The sequence below is a fragment of the Mesoplodon bidens genome, assembly GCF_964165515.1.
Source record: "Mesoplodon bidens genome assembly, chromosome: 19".
NCBI lineage: Eukaryota > Metazoa > Chordata > Mammalia > Artiodactyla > Ziphiidae > Mesoplodon > Mesoplodon bidens.
Window position 1 is genome coordinate 48,939,049 of NC_138179.1, and position 18,997 is coordinate 48,958,045.

Consider the following 18,997-nt stretch of genomic DNA (forward strand, 5'->3'; position numbering starts at 1 on the left):
GGGCTCTTCCCTCCAGCCGTGCGGGAGAGACACAGAGAGCCCTGTGTCCCGGAGAGGAGATGGTGGACCAAGCGGGGTTGGGGGGGGATGTTAGACCAGGGCTCAGTGAGCCCCTCAGACCATGGCCTGGGGCAGCGTCGAGCCCCTGGGCTGGGCGCCCTGAGCAAGAGCAGGAGCCTTCTTTGTACCACCCGCTGGCAAATTCGGTAGTTGCAACCGAGGTTGTGCGGGGCTGCAGAGCCTGAAATCTTTCCTGTCTGGCCCTTGCCAGAAGTTTGCTGACCCTGCCTTAGGATGTTTGCACATCTGTGCTACGTATCATCCTTGTAGCAAGGTACAAGTACAAAAGGTAGGGTTTGTTTCTTTTTTTTTTTAAGAAGAGTGGCATCCAGCTAGAGCCTCTGAATGTGTGCTCTGAGACACTTGTCTTGCTGGCCCCGCCCCGAACCTCCTCCTGGGCTTTGGAGCCGGCAGCTGACACTGTGCCTCTCGGGGCTATTAAATGCCACCTCCTGCCCGAAGGTGCCTTTGTCAGTCTCTAATCTTCCTTCCCGTGCTACTGCTGCTGCCCTTATCTCAGGCTCTTACCTGACTCCTGGGTGGCAGGGCCTTTCTAATTGTCCCCCTTATCTCATTCTGTCTTTCCTTTGGTCAGTCAGCCAACGTTTACTGAGCTTAAGCTGACCGGAGCTCCGTCACTGGGTTCTGCAGAGTGCGGTCCGCACTCCCGTGGAGGAGACGTGCGCGGGGGCCGGCAGTGGTCAGAGGAGGGGCATTTACATCAGACCGAGGCATTCGGGAGCTGAGTTTGGTACACGTGGGGTCGGGTTGGGTAGGAGCGCCCCACCCTGAAGTCTCCATAGCTGCGAGCACGTCACTTTCCTGAGCAAAAACCGGTAGCCCACAGGCTCCCAAACGCCAGCCTGGGCCCCGGCACCTGTATCCTAACCTAGTCCCCCAGGTGATTCGGATGCACAGCCAGGTGTGGGGAGCATCGCCCCGCTTTGCCTCCCCCGTTTGATACTCAAGGCGCTGCATTACCTGGCTTTGCAACCCAATCACCCACTCTTCGTCCCTGTGCTGTAACTGGAGCGCTCCCCACTCCTGTTACAGTCTGTTGCTTTCCTACCCTTTATGCTTTTTTCTCCGTCAGCCCCTTGTGCCTCAAAGGTTCTCCATCCATCTTTGCCTCTTGTAGTCCCTCAAGGCCCAGCTCAGATACTACCCTCTTCTGTGGCGTTTTTCTTACTCCAACCCAGAGGTGATCACCCAGCCCTCACCCCAGCTCTGCTAACAACAGGGCTCACCTCAATATGCCCTTGAAAGGCGGTTTCCTGGACCGAGGGTAGGGACCATGACTTTACCCTCTGTCTTCACAGCTCCAAGGACCTCAACCTAAAATTCAGGGGCTTAGCAGACATGTCCTGGATGAGCGGATGATGTCAGGGGCCGGATGCGTAGTTGTCATGAAAATGGCAACAATCCTTCATGACACTAAACGTAAAAAAGTTGGGGGTTTAGCGCTGAACCTTTCTAAATTCCCCTTTGAACGCTGTTACCCAGGAGCTTCTCATGCCTATGTATATTTGCGGTCGTTGTTACTGGCTCTTGCTAACCAGTGGATAAAATGGCATGTCCGTGATTTGGAGTTGTTTCTTGAAACACGTGTGTTCTCTGCCTTCCCAGACACATCATCTCGGAACTGGAGCACCTGATCTTCGTGAGCACGGACGTGGGCCGCTGCCGGGCCTGGCTGCGGCTGGCGCTCAATGACGGCCTCATGGAGTGCTACCTGAAGCTGCTGCTGCAGGAGCAGGCCCGCCTGTGCGAGTACTACCAGCCCACGGCCCTGCTCCGTGACGCCGAGGAGGGCGAGTTCCTCCTGAGCTTCCTGCAGGGCCTGACGTCCCTGTCCTTCGAGCTCTCCTACAAGTCTGCCATCCTAAACGAGTGGACGCTCACCCCGCTGGCCCTCTCCGGTCTCTGCCCGCTCTCGGAGCTCGACCCCTTTACTACCTCTGGAGCGGAACTACAGCGGAAGGAGTCTCTGGATTCCATCTCGCATTCCTCAGGCTCGGAGGACATCGAGGTCCAGCACTCGGGCCATAAGATCCGACGGAACAGGGGGCTCACGGCCTCCTCCCTCAGCCTGGACACGGCCAGTTCGTCCCAGCTCTCTTGCAGCCTCAACTCTGACAGCTGCCTGCTCCAAGAGAATGGCTCCAAGAGTCCAGACCGTTCCGAGGAGCCCATGTCCTGCGACTCAGACCTGGGGACGGCAAATGCTGACGATTCGGACCCGTCTCTGCAAGAGTGAGTACCCCTCCCCCACCCCTTCCTCTCTTTCTCCTTCCTCCCGTCTCTTCCTCTTGCCCTCCCTCCCTGCCTGGGGCATGTGATTGCCTGTCACTGAGCACGGAACTCTGTTATGGCGTAAAGACAGACGAAGGGGGCAGGGACTCTCCCCCGGGGACTGGAATTGCTGGGGGCTGTACCTTCAGGCAGACCGGGGCCAGTGGGGAGAACGCATCTAGATGGGGCTCAGAGGTGGTTCCAGCGCCAGCTCTGGCCTGGTGACCTGTGACAAGTTATTTAATCTCTCTGAGATGTAGTGTGAAATATTATTGTCGTCTTCATCTAGAGAGAAGGAAACTTATAGCTCAGAGCTCTATGTACCACTTCCCCAAAAAAGTGCAGTGAAGCACAGTGCATAAGGGTGGTCTTCTGGGACCTCACAGAAGACCTTCTGGGGGACACAAAACCTGAGTGATGCCAGGACGGGGGTGGCAGGCAAATGGGGACGAGCAAGTGTGTGGAGGAGGAGGACGTGAAGTGATGAACTTGACTGGAGAAGGGAGCCTGGCCAGAGCCTGCCCTCCTTCAGGCTTTTTAACATTAATTTTTGAATAGATTATATATATATATATATTTTTTTTTTTTTTCTTGCGGTACGCGGGCGTCTCACTGTTGTGGCCTCTCCTGTTGCGGAGCACATCCTCTGGACGCGCAGGCCCAGCGGCCATGGCTCACGGGCCCAGCCGCTCCGCGGCATGTGGGATCCTCCCTGACCGGGGCACGAACCCGCGTCCCCTGCATCGGCAGGCGGACTCTCAACCACTGCGCCACCAGGGAAGCCCGATGATATATTTTTATAGTTTAAAAAAATCTAAAATATATACAGTGAAAAGTCTTTCCCACTCTATTTATGTAACCATAATTATTAATTTCTTGCATATTTTTCCAGTTTCTAAATGCATCTATAACAAATATGAACGTACAAATTTTAAAATTTTCTTTCTTCTTTCTTTTTTTTTTAAATTGAAGTATAGTTGATTTACAATGTGTTAATTTCAGGTGTCCAGCACAGTAATCCAGTTATTTATACATATATATAAATATGTTATATACATAATATATATAAATATATATATATATAACATATTGTTACATATATATAAATATATTGTTTTGCAGATTCTTTTCCCTTATAGGTTATTATCTTTCTTATTTCTTATTCCGTTCTTTCCACGAAAGCTAGTATAAATTGTAAATACATTACTCTATACCTTGTTTGAGAGATCTTTTCATATCAGAGCTTTTTTTTTTTTTTTCCTATTACAGATTTTTCCATTGTATGAATGTACCCTAGTTCATTGAATCAGCCCTGAGTTTAATGGACTTTGGAGTTCAGTGTTTCTATAAATAATCTGTGTATGTGGTCCTTTAGGCCTACGCAAGCTATCTCTGTTCAGTAAATTCCCAGAAGCAAAATTGCTGAGCCAAGGAATAAATTAATTTGTAATTTTCACAGATATTGCCTATTTGCACTCCATCAGGGTTGTGCTTGTGTCCTCTCAGCCTTGTCAACAGAAGGTATCATCAAAGTTTTGGAAATTTGCTCGTCTCATAGGTAAAAAATGGTAGCCGTCTCTGAAGCATTTCCTCTAGTAGGACCTGTGTTACATCAGCTGTGTTTAGGACCTTTCCACTCCTGCTGTTCCCCACCCTTCCCCCCACCTTGGTTCAGGTCTTTACAGGGCTCCCACCCGGTGTGGGAATCACACCAGGATTGGGTGTCATGGACTGGCCCTGGAGCAGATCTAGTTTCAAGCCCCATTCCACCACCTACAAGCCCAGTAATGTCTCGTACATGGCTAACTCTTTTTGAGGTTCTGTTTCTTCATCTTTTTCTTTTTTTTTTAATTTTTATTAGAGTAGAGTTGATTTACAATGTTGTTTCAGTTTCTGCTGTACAGCAAAGTGATTCAGTTATACATATACTTATATCCACTCATTTTTAGATTCTTTTCCCATATAGGTCATTACAGAATATTGAGTAGAGTTCCCTGTGTTATACAATAGGTCCTTATTAGTTACCTATTTTATTGTTTCTTCATCTTCAAAATGGAAATTCCCTCATAGGGCTGTTTGAGAATCAAGTGAGATACCCATGAGTGAGATGCACACATAAGAATGTCTGGTAGGTCCCAGAAATGGCCTCCGAACATCGAGCACATCAGATAGAATTTTCACATGTCAAACGGAAGGATTAGATATAACGTGCTGGGAAGGAGCAGCCCCCACCCCAGAGATGGCTGGGCCCGTGGCGTGACTGAGGCTCAGTCACCTGTCTTAGCCCTTGGTTGTCTCTCCCTCCTCCTGCAGACCAGCCAGCCTTCTCTTTGTCATGTGCCTTGCCTTTATCTTTCATGAGTCTTGTGATTGGAAAATTCCAGCTTAAGGTCACTGAATCAGTGACCATCCACCCTGCATGGGAAATGTTGTCCTGGGTATTCCAGGGGAACTCAAGGGAAGAGGGTCAGGATGTACAGACCAACACTGGACAGTGATGTGAGGAAGCGGCAGACACCACACACACACGCACACACACACACAAGCACACAGCCAGCACCATCATTCTTAGAGCTGGGCTGGAAGTTTGTCTTGGAGCATTCACAGAGACTAGCATTTCTTAGAGTATATGTTTTAAGGGTAAAGATTCTCACCAACACGTAAGAGTTTGCTTAAATTGTTGTGTTACTTAAATGTATATAACTTAAAATTAGGCATAAACACGTTGTGCTTAAAACTCTTACAACTATAAAGTCAAAACATCTACAAACTGGGAATTCCCTGGTGCTCCAGTGGTTAGGACTCTGCGCTTTCACTGCCAGGGCCCAGGTTCAATCCCTGGTCGGGGAACTAAGATCCCACAAGCCTCTCTGTGCGGCCAAAAAAAAAAGAAAAAATCTACAAATTAAACATGAAGCGCAAAACCCATAACATTCCAAGTGAAACTTATTAATGTTTTGCAGAAGCCAAATTACAGTTTGCCTTGTGAAGAGAGGATCGACTGTCCCACACAGCTTCTTTTGTATTCATTGGGTCTGAATTATAATTATAATTATATCACACATAGGTACAGTCTAGTGGTAAAAAGTGTGGTCTCAGGAACCGGACTGCCTGAGCCCTCCATCAACCAGCTTTGCCATCTTGGGCAAGTTAGTCAACCTTTCTGACCTTGATGTCCTCATCTGTAAAATGGGGATAAGAATGCTTCAAAGGAATGCTGGGGAGATGAAATGAATTTAGATCTGTCAGATGCTTAGAGCAGTGTCTGACGCAGCATGCGTGCTCACCGGGTGGTGTCATTTTACTACTGCGTACCTGTCGCATCCGTTCTCCTACTGCTTGTCCTCACATACACTGCTGCAAAACCTTGGTTGGTAATATTTGTCAGAGGTCATTGTAATGAGGCCTTCCCTTGGGGGCAATGATTCTTAGCATGTGCAGCCCACCTCTTTGCTTTTTTTTTTTTTTTTTTTTTTTTGCGGTACGCGGGCCTCTCACCGTTGTGGCCTCTCCCGTTGCGGAGCACAGGCTCCGGACACACAGGCTCAGCGGCCATGGCTCACTGGTTCAGCCGCTCCGCGGCATATGGGATCTTCCCGGACCGGGGCACGAACCCGCGTCCCCTGCGTCAGCAGGCAGACTCTCAACCACTGCGCCACCAGGGAAGCCCTCTTTGCTTTTATTAGTGGCCCTTGACTGCCAAATAGTACTGTGTATCACCAACACAATAGTCCGCATGTTCAGGAAAACCGCAGGCTCAGGATCACTTGTCAGGGGTACTTTATAAGGTGGCCATTCAGATTCTCCAGGCCATGCTTTTAATTTACTTCATACATAAGTATTTATAATACATATACTTTTTTTCCAGATTGTTCTCTAAATGAAAGCACAAAGTTTAAAAATTTTCGAATAGAGGACTTCCGTGGCAGTCCAGTGGTTAAAGACTCCGCACTTCCAATGCAGGAGGGGCCTGGGTTCAGTCCCTGGTCGGGGAACTAAAGATCCCACATGCTGGGCGGCACAGCCAAAAAAAAAAAAAAAACAATTTTCGAATAGAAAGGTTTTGGGAAACACGGCCCTGAACCAGACCAAAGTGGAAGGACTGTAGTGGTTTCAGTTTCATTTCTTTTCCTTTTTTCTTTCTCCCCCAGTCTCATTTCTATGTTTCATTTTCCTCAAAATTTTTAAAACTGTTCTTTCTTTTGCCTTTCCTTCAAAAGCTCATCTCTAGCCCTTTTTTCCACTTGATGTACGTGTCTCTCTTATTCTCACTGGGTCCTTCACCAATTCTGGTGAAGCTCTGTGAGCTGCATTTTACCTTGACCCGGGTTTTTTGTTTTTTTGGGTTTTTTTGGCCGTGCCTGCAGCTTGAAGGATCTTAGTTCCCTGACCAGGGATTGAACCCGTGCCCCCTTCAATGGAAGTGCAGAGTCCTGACCACTGGACTGCCAAGGAATTCCCCTTGACCTTGGTTTTGATTTGACAGAAGCTCAAATTAATCACACAAGCTTCTTGCTGTTTGGTGACATTTCTCTAAGCATTAAGTCACTCACTTATTCTAACACCCAGTCTACGCTTGTCATTAAAATCTTTCTTATAAGTTAGGATTCACTTCTAATTCATAACTGTTTTGGTAATGCTAGTGAGTATTTTCAGTAAATCTGTTCCTTTCCTTCCATGTTTATGTTTGTGTACACGGAGGCTAAGCAGTCTTATCAGTGATAATGAGGTTAACATTTATTGATCACTTTGTGCCAGACACTGTGCTAAGCACTTTACCTGTATTATGTCACTTAATCTTTGTCACAGTCATAAAAGATGGGTGCTGATGCCACATCCATTTTCCAGATAAGGGAATTAAGTCCATGAACATAATGTTCACATTGTGGAGCCCACAGCCATGCGTTAACCAAGGCCAGGTGGACTCGGGAGCCCCTGCTTTTAATCACTCACCACGCCACCTCCCGGGAGCCCATGAGGATCCGGGACCTCACAGAGGACCTTGTAAAAAGTCTGACACCCTAGTTCATTTCAGAAGGGGGCCCCGTGGTTTGGACACATATAAGTGGTTAGCAAACGCCCCTCCTCCTCTGCCTGTGGAAACTACCCCTTTCTTTCCAGAACTCATCCTTGCCTACTCGCTGCAAATTGCACTCTTGGATTTTTTGTGGGTCTGTTTTTAGAGTGTGGCTTTTAGAGCAAGAGCGAGTCCCCACCTGCGTCCCCCCCATAACTATTCCACAAACACATTTACACCTTTCTCTGAGAGGTCATCTGTTTATCAAGATATGATTCACATACCATAACATTCACCATTGTAAAGCGTACTGTTCAGTGGTTTTCAGTATATTCACAAGGTCGTGAATTCAACATCTACTGCTGTCTACTTCAAGAGCATTTTCATTACCCTATAAGGAAGTCCCTTACCCATTAGCTATGAATTTACCTTTTCTGGACATTTAATATCAATCGAGTCATACAATATGTGGCCTTTTGTGACTGCCTTCTTTCACTTAGTACAATGTTTTCAAGGTTCAACCACGTTATATAGCACATATCATGGGCAAATAATATTCCATTGTATGGATATATTACAATTTATTTATTCGTCAATTAATGGACATTTTTTCCCACTTTTTGGCTATTATGAATAATGTTGCTGTGAGCGTTCATTTACAAGTATTTTGTGTGGACATATGTTTTGAATTCTTCTGGGTAAGTACCTAAGAGTAGAATTACTGAGTCCCATGATAACTCTGTATTTAACTTTCTGAGGAACTACCAAATGTTTTCCACAGGGGCTGCACCATTTCACATTTCCACTGATAATATATATGTGTTCCAACTTCTCCACATCTTTGCCAGTACTTACTATTCTCTGTCTCTTTTTTTTTGGGGGGGGGGGTACACGGGCCTCTCACTGCCGTGGCCTCTCCCGTTACGGAGCACAGGCTCCAGACGCACTGGCTCAGCGGCCATGGCTCACGGGCCCAGCCGCTCCGCGGCATGTGGGATCTTCCCGGACCAGGGCACGAACCCGTGTCCCCTGCATCGGCAGGCAGACTCTCAACCACTGCGCCACCAGGGAAGCCCTCTCTCTTTTATTATAGCCATCCTGTTGGGCGTACAGTAGTATCTCATTGTGGTTTTGATTTGTATTTCACTATTGTCTAATGATTTTGAGCACTTTTTCATGTCTTCATTGGCCATTTATTTATCTTCTTTGGAGTAATGTCTATTCAAATCCTTTGCCTATTTTTATTTTTTATTTGTTTATTTAATTTTATTTATTTATTTATTTATTTATTTTTTGCGGTACGCGGGCCTCTCACTGCTGTGGCCTCTCCCGTTGCGGAGCACAGGCTCCGGACGCGCAGGCTCAGCGGCCACGGCTCATGGGCCCAGCCGCTCCATGGCATGTGGGATCCTCCCGGACCGGGGCACGAACCCGTGTCCCCTGCGTCGGCAGGCGGACTCTCAACCACTGCGCCACCGGGGAAGCCCTGTTTGTTTATTTTTTGAAAGCATTGTGCTTTCTTTCTTTTTAAAACTATTTTTTTTTGAATTTTATTCTTTTATACAGCGGGTTCTTATTAGTTATCCATTTTATACATATCAGTGTATACATGTCAATCCCAGTCTCCTAATTCATCCCACCCCCCACCCCCACCCCCCCACCACTTTCCCCCCTTGGTGTCCATACGTTTGTTCTCTACATCTGTGTCTCTATTTCTGCCCTGCAAACCAGTTCATCTGTACTATTTATTTATTTGTTTATTTATTTTTGGCTGCGTCGGGTCTTAGTTGTGGCACATGGGCTCTTTGTTGCAGCCCACGGGTTTCTCTCTACTTGCAGCATGTGGGCTTAGTTGCCGTGTGCCATGTGGGATCTTAGTTCCCTGACCAGGGATCACACCCGCGTCGCCTGCATTTTAAGGTGGATTCTTAACCACTGGACCAGCAGGGAAGTCCCATCCTTTGCCTGTTTTTAAATTGGGTTATTTATTTATTGTTGAGTTGTAAGAGCTCTGTATATTCTGGGTACTAGACTCTTATCAGGTATATGATAATATTTGCACATTTTATGTGCAAATATTTTTATTATATTTTTTATTAGTCACTTATGCATTAGATGTCATATCTAAGAAATCATTGCCTGATCCAAAGATATGAAGCTTTACACTTCTTTCCTTCTAAGAGTTTTATAGTTTTAGCTCTTACCTTTAGGTCTTTGATCCATTTGGGGTTAATTTTTTTATATGGTGTGAGATGAGTCCAACTTTATTCTTTTGCATGGAACGAACTATTCACTTATCCCAGCACCATTTGTTGAAAGACTATTCTTTCCCCACTGAAATGTCTCAGCACCTCTGTTGAAAATCAGTTGCCCAGAAATGCATGGGTTGGTCACCTCTTCTTGTCTAAAATGTCTTAAAATGTTGTTTGGGGTTATGATGGTGTAAATAAGAGCAGAGCTCACCTAGAAGACAATCAGATGAAAACTAGAGTTCTAAAATCCTCTTTTCCATAACCGCGTTAAGGGGAGTTTGATGTGTCTTCTGCACCCAGTCTAAGCCATTAGGGCAGATACGTGCGATTGTGAGATCTCTTGGGCTCCGGACAGCTTTCTTGCCACCAGAACCTGCATTTGCCCTTGATGTCCTCACTGGATTCATAAGCAGAGGTGGAGACAGCTAATAGGTTTACTTCAGAAACAGAACTTGGGTTCTCGGAAGCCTCAGGCGAGGGAGGGAGGAGCAGCCACTAGCCAATACACATTCCAGAAGTCCCAGAACTGTGTGTGTGTGTGTGTGTGTGTACACACAAAGGCAGTGACATTGGCTCCCCCGGCCCCAGACTCACCACTGAGGGGCAGAAAGTGCCAGTCCCATCAGGAACACATCCCCATGTACATGGGCACACACACTGCACAGCTTGTATGCACTGTGCTCCAGCAGCAGCTTCTGGGGATTTGAGGCTTCTCTGGATCCACACCCAGCCCCTCACCCCGACCCTGCTGCCCAGTTACCGTTCCAGGAACAAAGCGCGTCCTCACTTCACCCAAGCCCGTGTCCCAGGGAGCGGAGTCTTGGAGCCCAGCTCTGAGACATGCTGTTCACCGAGGCACTGCCGAGGTCGCCTTGGGGCAGGGACCGGCCACACAGCTGTTTGGCTGAGCCGACTCTTCAGGCCCACAGTTAGCCTGTTCAGAGGGTGAAAGGCTGTTAGTTCCCATTTGCCTCTAGTCCTTTCCTCTGCTTTGTGAGCTGGGGAGCAACTTTGGTGGGAGTGTCTGTGTGTGTGAGCTGGGAGCACAGCGATGATTAAGGGGTTGGGGATTGTGTTCTTTTGTTTTTTGTTCAATCACAAAACAGCAGTTTTCCACTTAGCCTTGGGCATGCCAGCTGACAACCCCGTCACACAGGTTTCTTTGTTTAAAAACTTCCAGGGTGTTGTCGGAATTCAGCAAAGCCCAGGTAAACTCTGTGCCAACCAACAGACTGAGCCAAGAAGCGGAGGTTCCCACGCTGCAGGCCTTGCTGGCCCTCCGCGGCCTGGACACCAGCACACCCCTGCACTTTGAGGTACCTGCAGAGCCCCGCCCCGCCCAAGCATCCCCTGGGACTCGAGATGGGGACCGCAAGCAGGAGCCGCTTCCCCAGGCACCTGGCGCCCTGGGCTGGCCACAGCCAGGCAGTGCCCAAGCTGTCCCTTCGGGGAGCACTGCAGGCCAGCAGCCTCCTAGTCCTGTGAGGGAGGCAGTCGGCCAAGGAAGTGGCCAGCGGAAGCCTCCGGAGGAGGATGGACCTCGGCTGAGCCTTGTGGTTCCCTCACCCACCAGTCCGGTGAGTGGTACAAGCTGGGTGTTTTTGGGGGGTGTTGGTTCATGTCTCAGAGGCGGTGCAGGGTTTCTTCAGCTAGTGACCCCGAGTGGTCTCTGCCTTTTCCCCCTGAGCCTCTTGCCCTGCATGGTTTGGTATTAATAGCACTGTGGTGATTTGGGGTGTGAGTGGTGGATGTGAGACAGGCTGTGCGCCCATCTCTTCCCATGGGTGTCTCCTGTCATCTGCACGTGGGCTCTGTGGAGAAGCTAATTCTCACCCAACTGCAGACTCTCTTCTCTTAACCCCTGCCACTCAGGGGTTATGCCCTTATGCCCTTATGCCCTTAGGCGAGGCACTTCACTTCACTGAGCTTTGGTTTCCTCCTCAGTACTTGTTATTATTCAATTAACATTTTCATAAAGCACCAGGCTTTGAAAATACTCATTTTGCGACACGAACCAGATTTCGAGCTGCACTGTCCGCTTGGGCAGCCACTAGCCACATGTGGCTCTGGAGCACTTAAAACATGGCTCGTCCAAATTGAGATAAGCTGAGTAAGATAAACACTGGATTTTGAAGACTTAGTGGGAAAAAAAGAATGTAAAATGTGTCATTCATAATTTGGTTATTGATCATGTTAAAGCATTTAAAATATATTTTTAAATAAAATATATTATTAAATTTCACCTGTTTTTTTAAAATGTGGCCACTAGAACATTTAAGGTGACTTATGTGGTTTGCGTTGTATTTCTGTGGGACAGCGCTGTTCTAGAATAAGCGAATCCAGTGTGTTGATGACTGGAGGAAGCCAGCCCTGGGACTGTCCTGGAGAGAGCCCCAAGGGTAGAGGCTGGAACTGTGGGCCCCGGGAAGCAGTAGTCAAGCTGTGAACCCAAGCTCTAGTGCCATTTCACATTTGTTCTTGGGTCATGAAAAGCAGAAGGAGGAATTGGAGTGCACGTGGACACAGACACATAAAACCCAGAGCTCATCCTAGCTGCTGTCTAGGGCTTGTGTTGGGGATATAGTCTTGCTCTTTCAGTTCCATCCACACACATCTCTCCTTTGGCCTGTGGCTTCCAGATCCTATAACTCAGGATGGGCCAGCGCCATGAAATAGACTATAGAAGAGGCATATCCACTCTCTTTTTTTTTTTTTTTTTTTTGCGGTACGCGGGCCTCTCACTGTTGTGGCCTCTCCCGTTGTGGAGCACAGGCTCCGGACGTGCAGGCTCAGCGGCCATGGCTCACAGGCCCAGCCGCTCCGCGGCATGTGGGATCCTCCCGGACCGGGGCACGAACCCATGTCCCCTGCATCGGCAGGCGGACTCCCAACCACTGCACCACCAGGGAAGCCCTCCACTCTCTTTTTTTTATTTTTTTTATTTTTTTATTTTATTTTTTTTTTTTTTCTTTTTGCGGTATGCGGGCCTCTCACTGTTGTGGCCTCTCCCGCTGCGGAGCACAGGCTCCGGACGCGCAGGCCCAGCGGCCATGGCTCACGGGCCCAGCCGCTCTGCGGCATATGGGATCCTCCCAGACCGGGGCACGAACCCGTATCCCCTGCATCCGCAGGCGGACTCCCAACCACTGCGCCACCAGGGAGGCCCCACTCTCTTTTTTTAACAGCTTTATTGTGATATAATTCACATACCATGCAATTTACCTAATTAAAGTGTATAATTCAATTTGTTTTAGTATATTCACAGATTTGTACAACCATCACCACAGTCTAATTTTAAAACATTTTCATCTCCCATAAAAGAAACCCCCTACCCATTAGCAATCACTCCTGTCCCTTTCCCCTCCTCCCTCACCCCGCTCAACCCCTGGTAACCACTAATCTCCTTTGTCTATAGATTTGCCTGTTCTGGACATTTTACATAAATGGAATCATATAATAGGTGACATTTGTGATGGCTTCTTTCAGTTAGCACAATGTTTCATCCATGTTGTGGCCTGTGTCAGTACTTCATTCCTTCTCCTTGCTGAGCAATATCCCATTGTAGATTTCATTAGATGGATGTATCCCATTTTATTTATCCATTAATAAGTTAATGAACATTGGCGTTTTTCCTACTTTTTGGCTATGATGAATAATGCTACTGTGAACATTCATGTAGAATTTTTTGCTTGGACATATGTTTTTAACTTTTTTTGGATGCATACCTTGAAGTAGAATTTTGGGCTCATATGGTAACTATATTTAACCTTCTGAGGAACTGCCAAGAGCCGCTGCCTTGTTTTATGTTTCAACCAGCAGTGCATCCCTCTGCATCCTCACCAACAGTTCTTACTGTCTGGTTTTTTTGTTTTTGCTTTTATTATAGCCATCCTAGTGGGTGACAAGTGGTGTCTCATGGTTTTGATTTGCATTTCCCTGATGACTAATGATATTGAGCATCTTTTCATCTAAATGCTTATTGCCATTTGTGTGTTTTCTTTGGAGAAATGTCCATTCAAAACATTTGCCCATTCTTTTCTTTTTTTTTTTTAACAGATTACAGTTGTCACAGACTTTTTTTTTTTTTTTTTTTGTGGTACGCGGGCCTCTCACTGCTGCGGCCTCTCCCGTTGCGGAGCACAGGCTCCGGACGCACAGGCTCAGCGGCCATGGCTCACGGGCCCGGCCGCTCTGCGGCATGTGGGATCTTCCCGGACCGGGGCACGAACCCGCGTCCCCTGCATCGGCAGGCGGACTCTCAACCACTGCGCCGCCAGGGAAACCCTGTGAGCACTCTTGTACTTGCCTTTCAGTGAACCTGTGTACTCATTTCTGGGTGTACATCTAAGAATGGAATTGCCAGGTCACTGGGTAGGCATATGTTTAGCTCTAATAGATACTGCCAAACGGTTTTCTAAAGTGCTTGTGCTAACTTATATTCACAGTAGCAATATATGAGCCTTTTCATTGCTATTTATCATAGTCAATGGTATTATCAATCTTTTACATTTTGGCCACTCTAGTAGGTGTGTAGTGGTATCTCACCGTGGTTTTAATTTGCATTTCGCTGATGACTAATGATATTGATACCTTTTCATTTGCTTTGTGGAAGTATCCTTTAAAGTCATTGTCTCATTCTTTTTTTTTTAACATCTTTATTGGAGTATGATTGCTTTACGGTGGTGTGTTAGTTTCTGCTTTATAACAAAGTGAATCAGCTATACATATACATACATCCCCATATCTCCTCCTCCCTCTTGCATCTCCCTCCCACCCTCCCTATCCCACCCCTCTAGGTGGTCACAAAGCACCGAGCTGATCTCTCTGTGCTATGTGGCTGCTTCCCACTAGCTATCTATTTTACATTTGGTAGTATTTATAAGTCCATGCCACTCTCTCACTTCGTCCCAGCTTACCCTTCCCCCTCCCCGTGTCCTCAAGTCCATTCTCTACGTCTGCGTCTTTATTCCTGTCCTGCCCCTAGGTTCTTCAGAACCACTTTTTTTTTAAGATTCCATATATACGTGTTAGCATACAGTATTTGTTTTTCTCTTTCTGACTTACTTCACTCTGTATGACAGACTCTAGGTCCATCTACCTCACTACAATTGTCTCATTCTTAAATTGAGTTGTATGTGTTTTCCTTATTGATGTGTAGGGGCTCTTTATATACTGTGGATGTGTCTTTTACTGGAGAAAAATATATGTATATAGCGAATATCTTCTTACAGTCTATGGCTGGCCTTTTAAATCTCTTAATGGTATCTTTTGTTGAACAGAAGTTCTTAATTTTTAAAATTTATTTATTTATTTATTTACCTTGGCTGCACCGGGTCTTAATTGCGGCACGCGGGGTCTTCATTGTGTCATGTGGGGTTTTTAGTTGCAGCATGTGGACTTCTTAGTTGTGGCATGCATGCAGGATCTAGTTCCCCAACCAGGGATCAGACCCGGGGCCCCTACATTGGGAGCGTGGAGTCCTAACCACTGCGCCACCAGGGAAGTCCCACGTTCACTTCTATATTGTCAGCTCTGAGCACTGTACCTGGGAAAGCATAGGTATCAGTGAATAGTTCTCAAATTGTCCAGAGACTCCCGAGATGCCAGCTTGTAAGTTTACACTGAGAAGTGCTCCACCAGGTGCTTGGGGCGGGCAGGTTGGTCTGACCAAGTCACCCTCCACCTCCTGGCCGGCATCAGGGGAGTCTGGTTGCTGCAGCGTTGCTTGGGGACCGTGGAATCGAAGCACGGCGTGCCGAGTTCAGCGTGAGAACCTTGGATGCTCGCCCCTCCCGGAGTCTGTCTCTAGAGGGGAGCTGTGCGTCCGTCCATTCCCTTCTCAGGAGATAGTCACAGTGCTGCCCCTGCAATTCTCATCTTTCTATGCTTCTGTCATTTAGTCACTGCTATTTATCTGACACTTTATGGGGGGGAGGGAGTCACTATCAAGTTTTATAATCCCGAGAGCCATTCAGTCTTTCTTTAAAACTTTGTTTTTAATTAACTTAATTAAAAGCCCCAGCTATGGGCCAAGCACTACACTTGGTACAGCGATGGAACAGGACAAAGGCTCTGCCCCTTGGGGACAGACACTATGTTAGACAAATAACTATCTGCATCATAATTACACTTGTGATAAGTGCTGGGAAGGACAGGAGTGGGGAAACTAGGGTGACTCTGCCTTTGTGGCATCCGGAAGGTCGTGAGTTGGTTTCTCAGTTTAAGTCCCAGAGGACAGTCTGAATTCTAAGACTTGGCCCTAATCACTGCCCTCATGGACCACTGGCCTCTGGCATGTGGTCCCCTCCCCCAGGAGGGGGTACAGGCAGTCCCTTGGCCTGACATAATGAGGACAGACTGAACAAAAGGGATTTTTTGAAAGTGGTCCAGAGACCTGACATCTCACTCCTCTGCCAGACCCCCCACTGGGATTTAGCTGTTGTACACAGTGTCCTGGTCCCTGCAGTGACTCCAAGTGGCATTCTTCTGTCTTGGGTCCTGGCGGCAGGTGCTGCTCTGGCTTAGATCCTTTGTCATTGGTGATTTCCCCCCACTGTTAAAGGGGCAGGGAACGGGCCAGATATGGGACCCTGAGTGAGCAGGAGGCAAGAAGGTTGGGGGGGGGAACAGTGGTGTGCTGCCCTCTCCCCCGCCCTGTGTAATAACTGGGGGTCCTGGAGGGGGGCACAGCCGCAGAGCTCAGTCCAGGCCCATGTGCAGAAGCTCCAAGGACCCAGTATTCCTGCTGTTTTTCTCTATTGCTTAAGAGAACAAAAGGTTTTCCCTAGAGTATCACTTCCTGGTGGCCGGCCTGTGGCCACTGGACCAGGTGTGTGAACATTTCCTAGCAGTCTCCCTCTCCTCCAAGGAGAGAGAGGCCCTCACCAGTGAGCATACACCATCTCAAAATCCACATCTGTCTCCTTCCTTGTTTCCTCACCCCATCCTTGTTATTTTATGTTAAAGATATTTGGATAGTCAAGGTGTATTCCCTCATCTTTTATAACTCTGTGCCAGGCACGAAGATGGATGACCATTCCAAACAGCTTCGTAGGTGCCAGGATGGGGGTAAACACAGAATGCCGTGGGAGCCCAGAAGGGGTCCCTAACCCAGCTGGGGGTGGGTAGGAGGGGGTGTAGGCTGAGGGTGAGTAAGGACAGCTTCCAGGAGAGGGCGATGGATGACCCCTGAGCTGAGCCTTAAGGGAGAGTGGTCTCTCCCATTAGGGCCATTATCCGGGGCTGCAGCGTTGCAGGGTTTCCCAGGTGTGTGTGCCAGGCTCCAGGAGGCTGCCTGGACAGCCATGTGATTGCTCCTCTAGCCCATTTTCCCTGGGGAGTTCCCCTGGGTCATGATGACTTAGACAGGCTTTGTTCAGAATCCTGAGTTGTAAATAGTCCCTAGCAGTCACCCTGATTGACACGTTGTCCTGTCACTGGCAGAAGGAAGCACCTGCTAATCTGAGGGTTTGGGGAGGAAGCTCTGGAGGCCCAGCTCTGTGAGCCCCCCCGCCCCCAGCTCACCTCCAAGCTCCTGACTCAGAACTCGCCACTCTTGGCTTAAGGAATTTGGCAGCATCTGAATGGATTAAACTGTCCAAACCAGTCCTTCCGGGCATTCCGTGTAGCTCCAGCCCTGCTCCCCCATTCCCTGTCTGCGGGAGCAGGGAGGGCAGTCTTAATTTAGGGGTTGGAAATAGCAACATCAGGATGAGGTCGGTGGCACTTAACGAAACAGCTGGGCCGTCCCACCTCTCAGGTGACTCATTTCCTCTGTGTAGACAGCCACTTAGGCGCCCAGCCAGCTTCCTCACCTCTGCTCTTCCACACTGAGGCACGGAAAGGCAGGGAGCACTTGAAATAGTGAAGAAAAGGAGGTAGAGTCCCTTCCTACAAGCCTCCTGACCCCAGACCCACCCACTTTCCTCAGCCAGTGAGCAACTTCAGACTCGGAGAGACAGCAACAGAAGGGAAGGGCCAGGGCCTGGCTGCCTGGAGCCGCAGGGGCCTGTTCAGAAGTGGGCAGCAGAGGCAGAGGGAGCTAGTGAGGTCTCTGGGTCCTGCTCACCCACGCCTCCCTCATCTCAAACCCTACAAGCAGTGCTGAAAAACCCTACATCCCTTCAACAAATGGTGCTGGGACAACTGGATACCCACATGCAAACGAATAAAGGTGGATCCCTTCCTCACGCCCTACACAAAAATTAACTCAGGACTTACCCGGTGGCGCAATGGTTAAGAATCCGCCTGCCAGTGCGGGGGACATGGATTTGAGCCCTGGTCCAGGAAGATTCCACATGCCGCGGAGCAACTAAGCCTGTGCGCCACAACTACTGAGCCTGCGCCCTAGAGCCCGCGAGCCACAACTACTGAGCCTGCGTGCCACAAGTACTGAAGCCCACGCGCCTAGAGCCCGTGCTCCGCAGCAAGAGAAGAAGCCCGCGCACCACAACAAAGAGTAACCCCCACTCGCCACAACTAGAGGACGCCCGTGCACAGCAACGAAGACCCAACGCAGCCAAAAATTAATTAATTAATTATTTTAAAAAACCAATTAACTCAAAATTGATTGTAGACCTAAATGTCAGAGCTAAAACTGTAAACCTCTTTGCAGAAAACATAGGAGTAAAATCTTTGTAACCTTGGCTTAGGCAATGGTTTCTTAAGTGCAATACCAAAAGCACAGAGACAAAAGGAAAAATAGATAAATTGGACTTCATCAAAATTTAAAAATTTTCTGCCTTAAAGGACACCATCAAGAAAGTAAAAAGACAGCTCACAGAATTGGAGAAATTAGTTGCAAATCATGTATCTGACGAGGGCCTAGTATCCAGAATATAAAAAAAAAAAAAACATTGTAACTTGTATTTGTTTCCTAGGGCTTCTGTAACAAAAGACCATAAAATGGATGGCTTGAAACCACAGACATGTATTACAGTAGCTCCCCTTTATCTGAGTGGATACGTTCCAAGACCCCCAGTGGATGCCTGAACCCATGGATAGTACCTAGCCCTATATATAGTGTATTTTTTCCTATACATACATACCAATGATAAAGTTTCATTTATAAATTAGGCACAGTAAAAGATTAACAACAATAACTAATAATAAAATAGAACAAGTATAACAGTATACTGTAATAAAAGTTATGTGAATGTGGCCTGCCCCCCCCCAAACTATCTTATTGTACAAATTTAATGCCTTTAAGCACTTATCACACGCTGTGGCCGTAACTTTTGCAGTTTGAGGTGTGACAACAAAGCTGGCACCAATGTCCTTTTCCTTCTTCACAGTCTCACAGACAGAAGATTCATTCTTACCGTAGATCTTAGCAACCTCAGAATATGATTTCTTTCTTTCCTTATTAAGTTGAGCA

The 18,997-nt window shown here is 47.7% G+C and overlaps 1 protein-coding gene across 1 annotated transcript in view; it reads left to right on the top strand.

Moving 5' to 3' along the window:
- The window catches only part of PLEKHM1 (pleckstrin homology and RUN domain containing M1), a 47,216-nt gene that overhangs the window by 7,327 nt on the left and 20,892 nt on the right, over positions 1 to 18,997 (top strand). The window contains exons 5-6 of the mRNA XM_081218271.1: positions 1,687 to 2,313; positions 10,802 to 11,198. Coding sequence (XP_081074397.1) covers positions 1,687 to 2,313; positions 10,802 to 11,198 — 1,024 coding nt within the window. The remainder of the gene's footprint in view (positions 1 to 1,686; positions 2,314 to 10,801; positions 11,199 to 18,997) is intronic.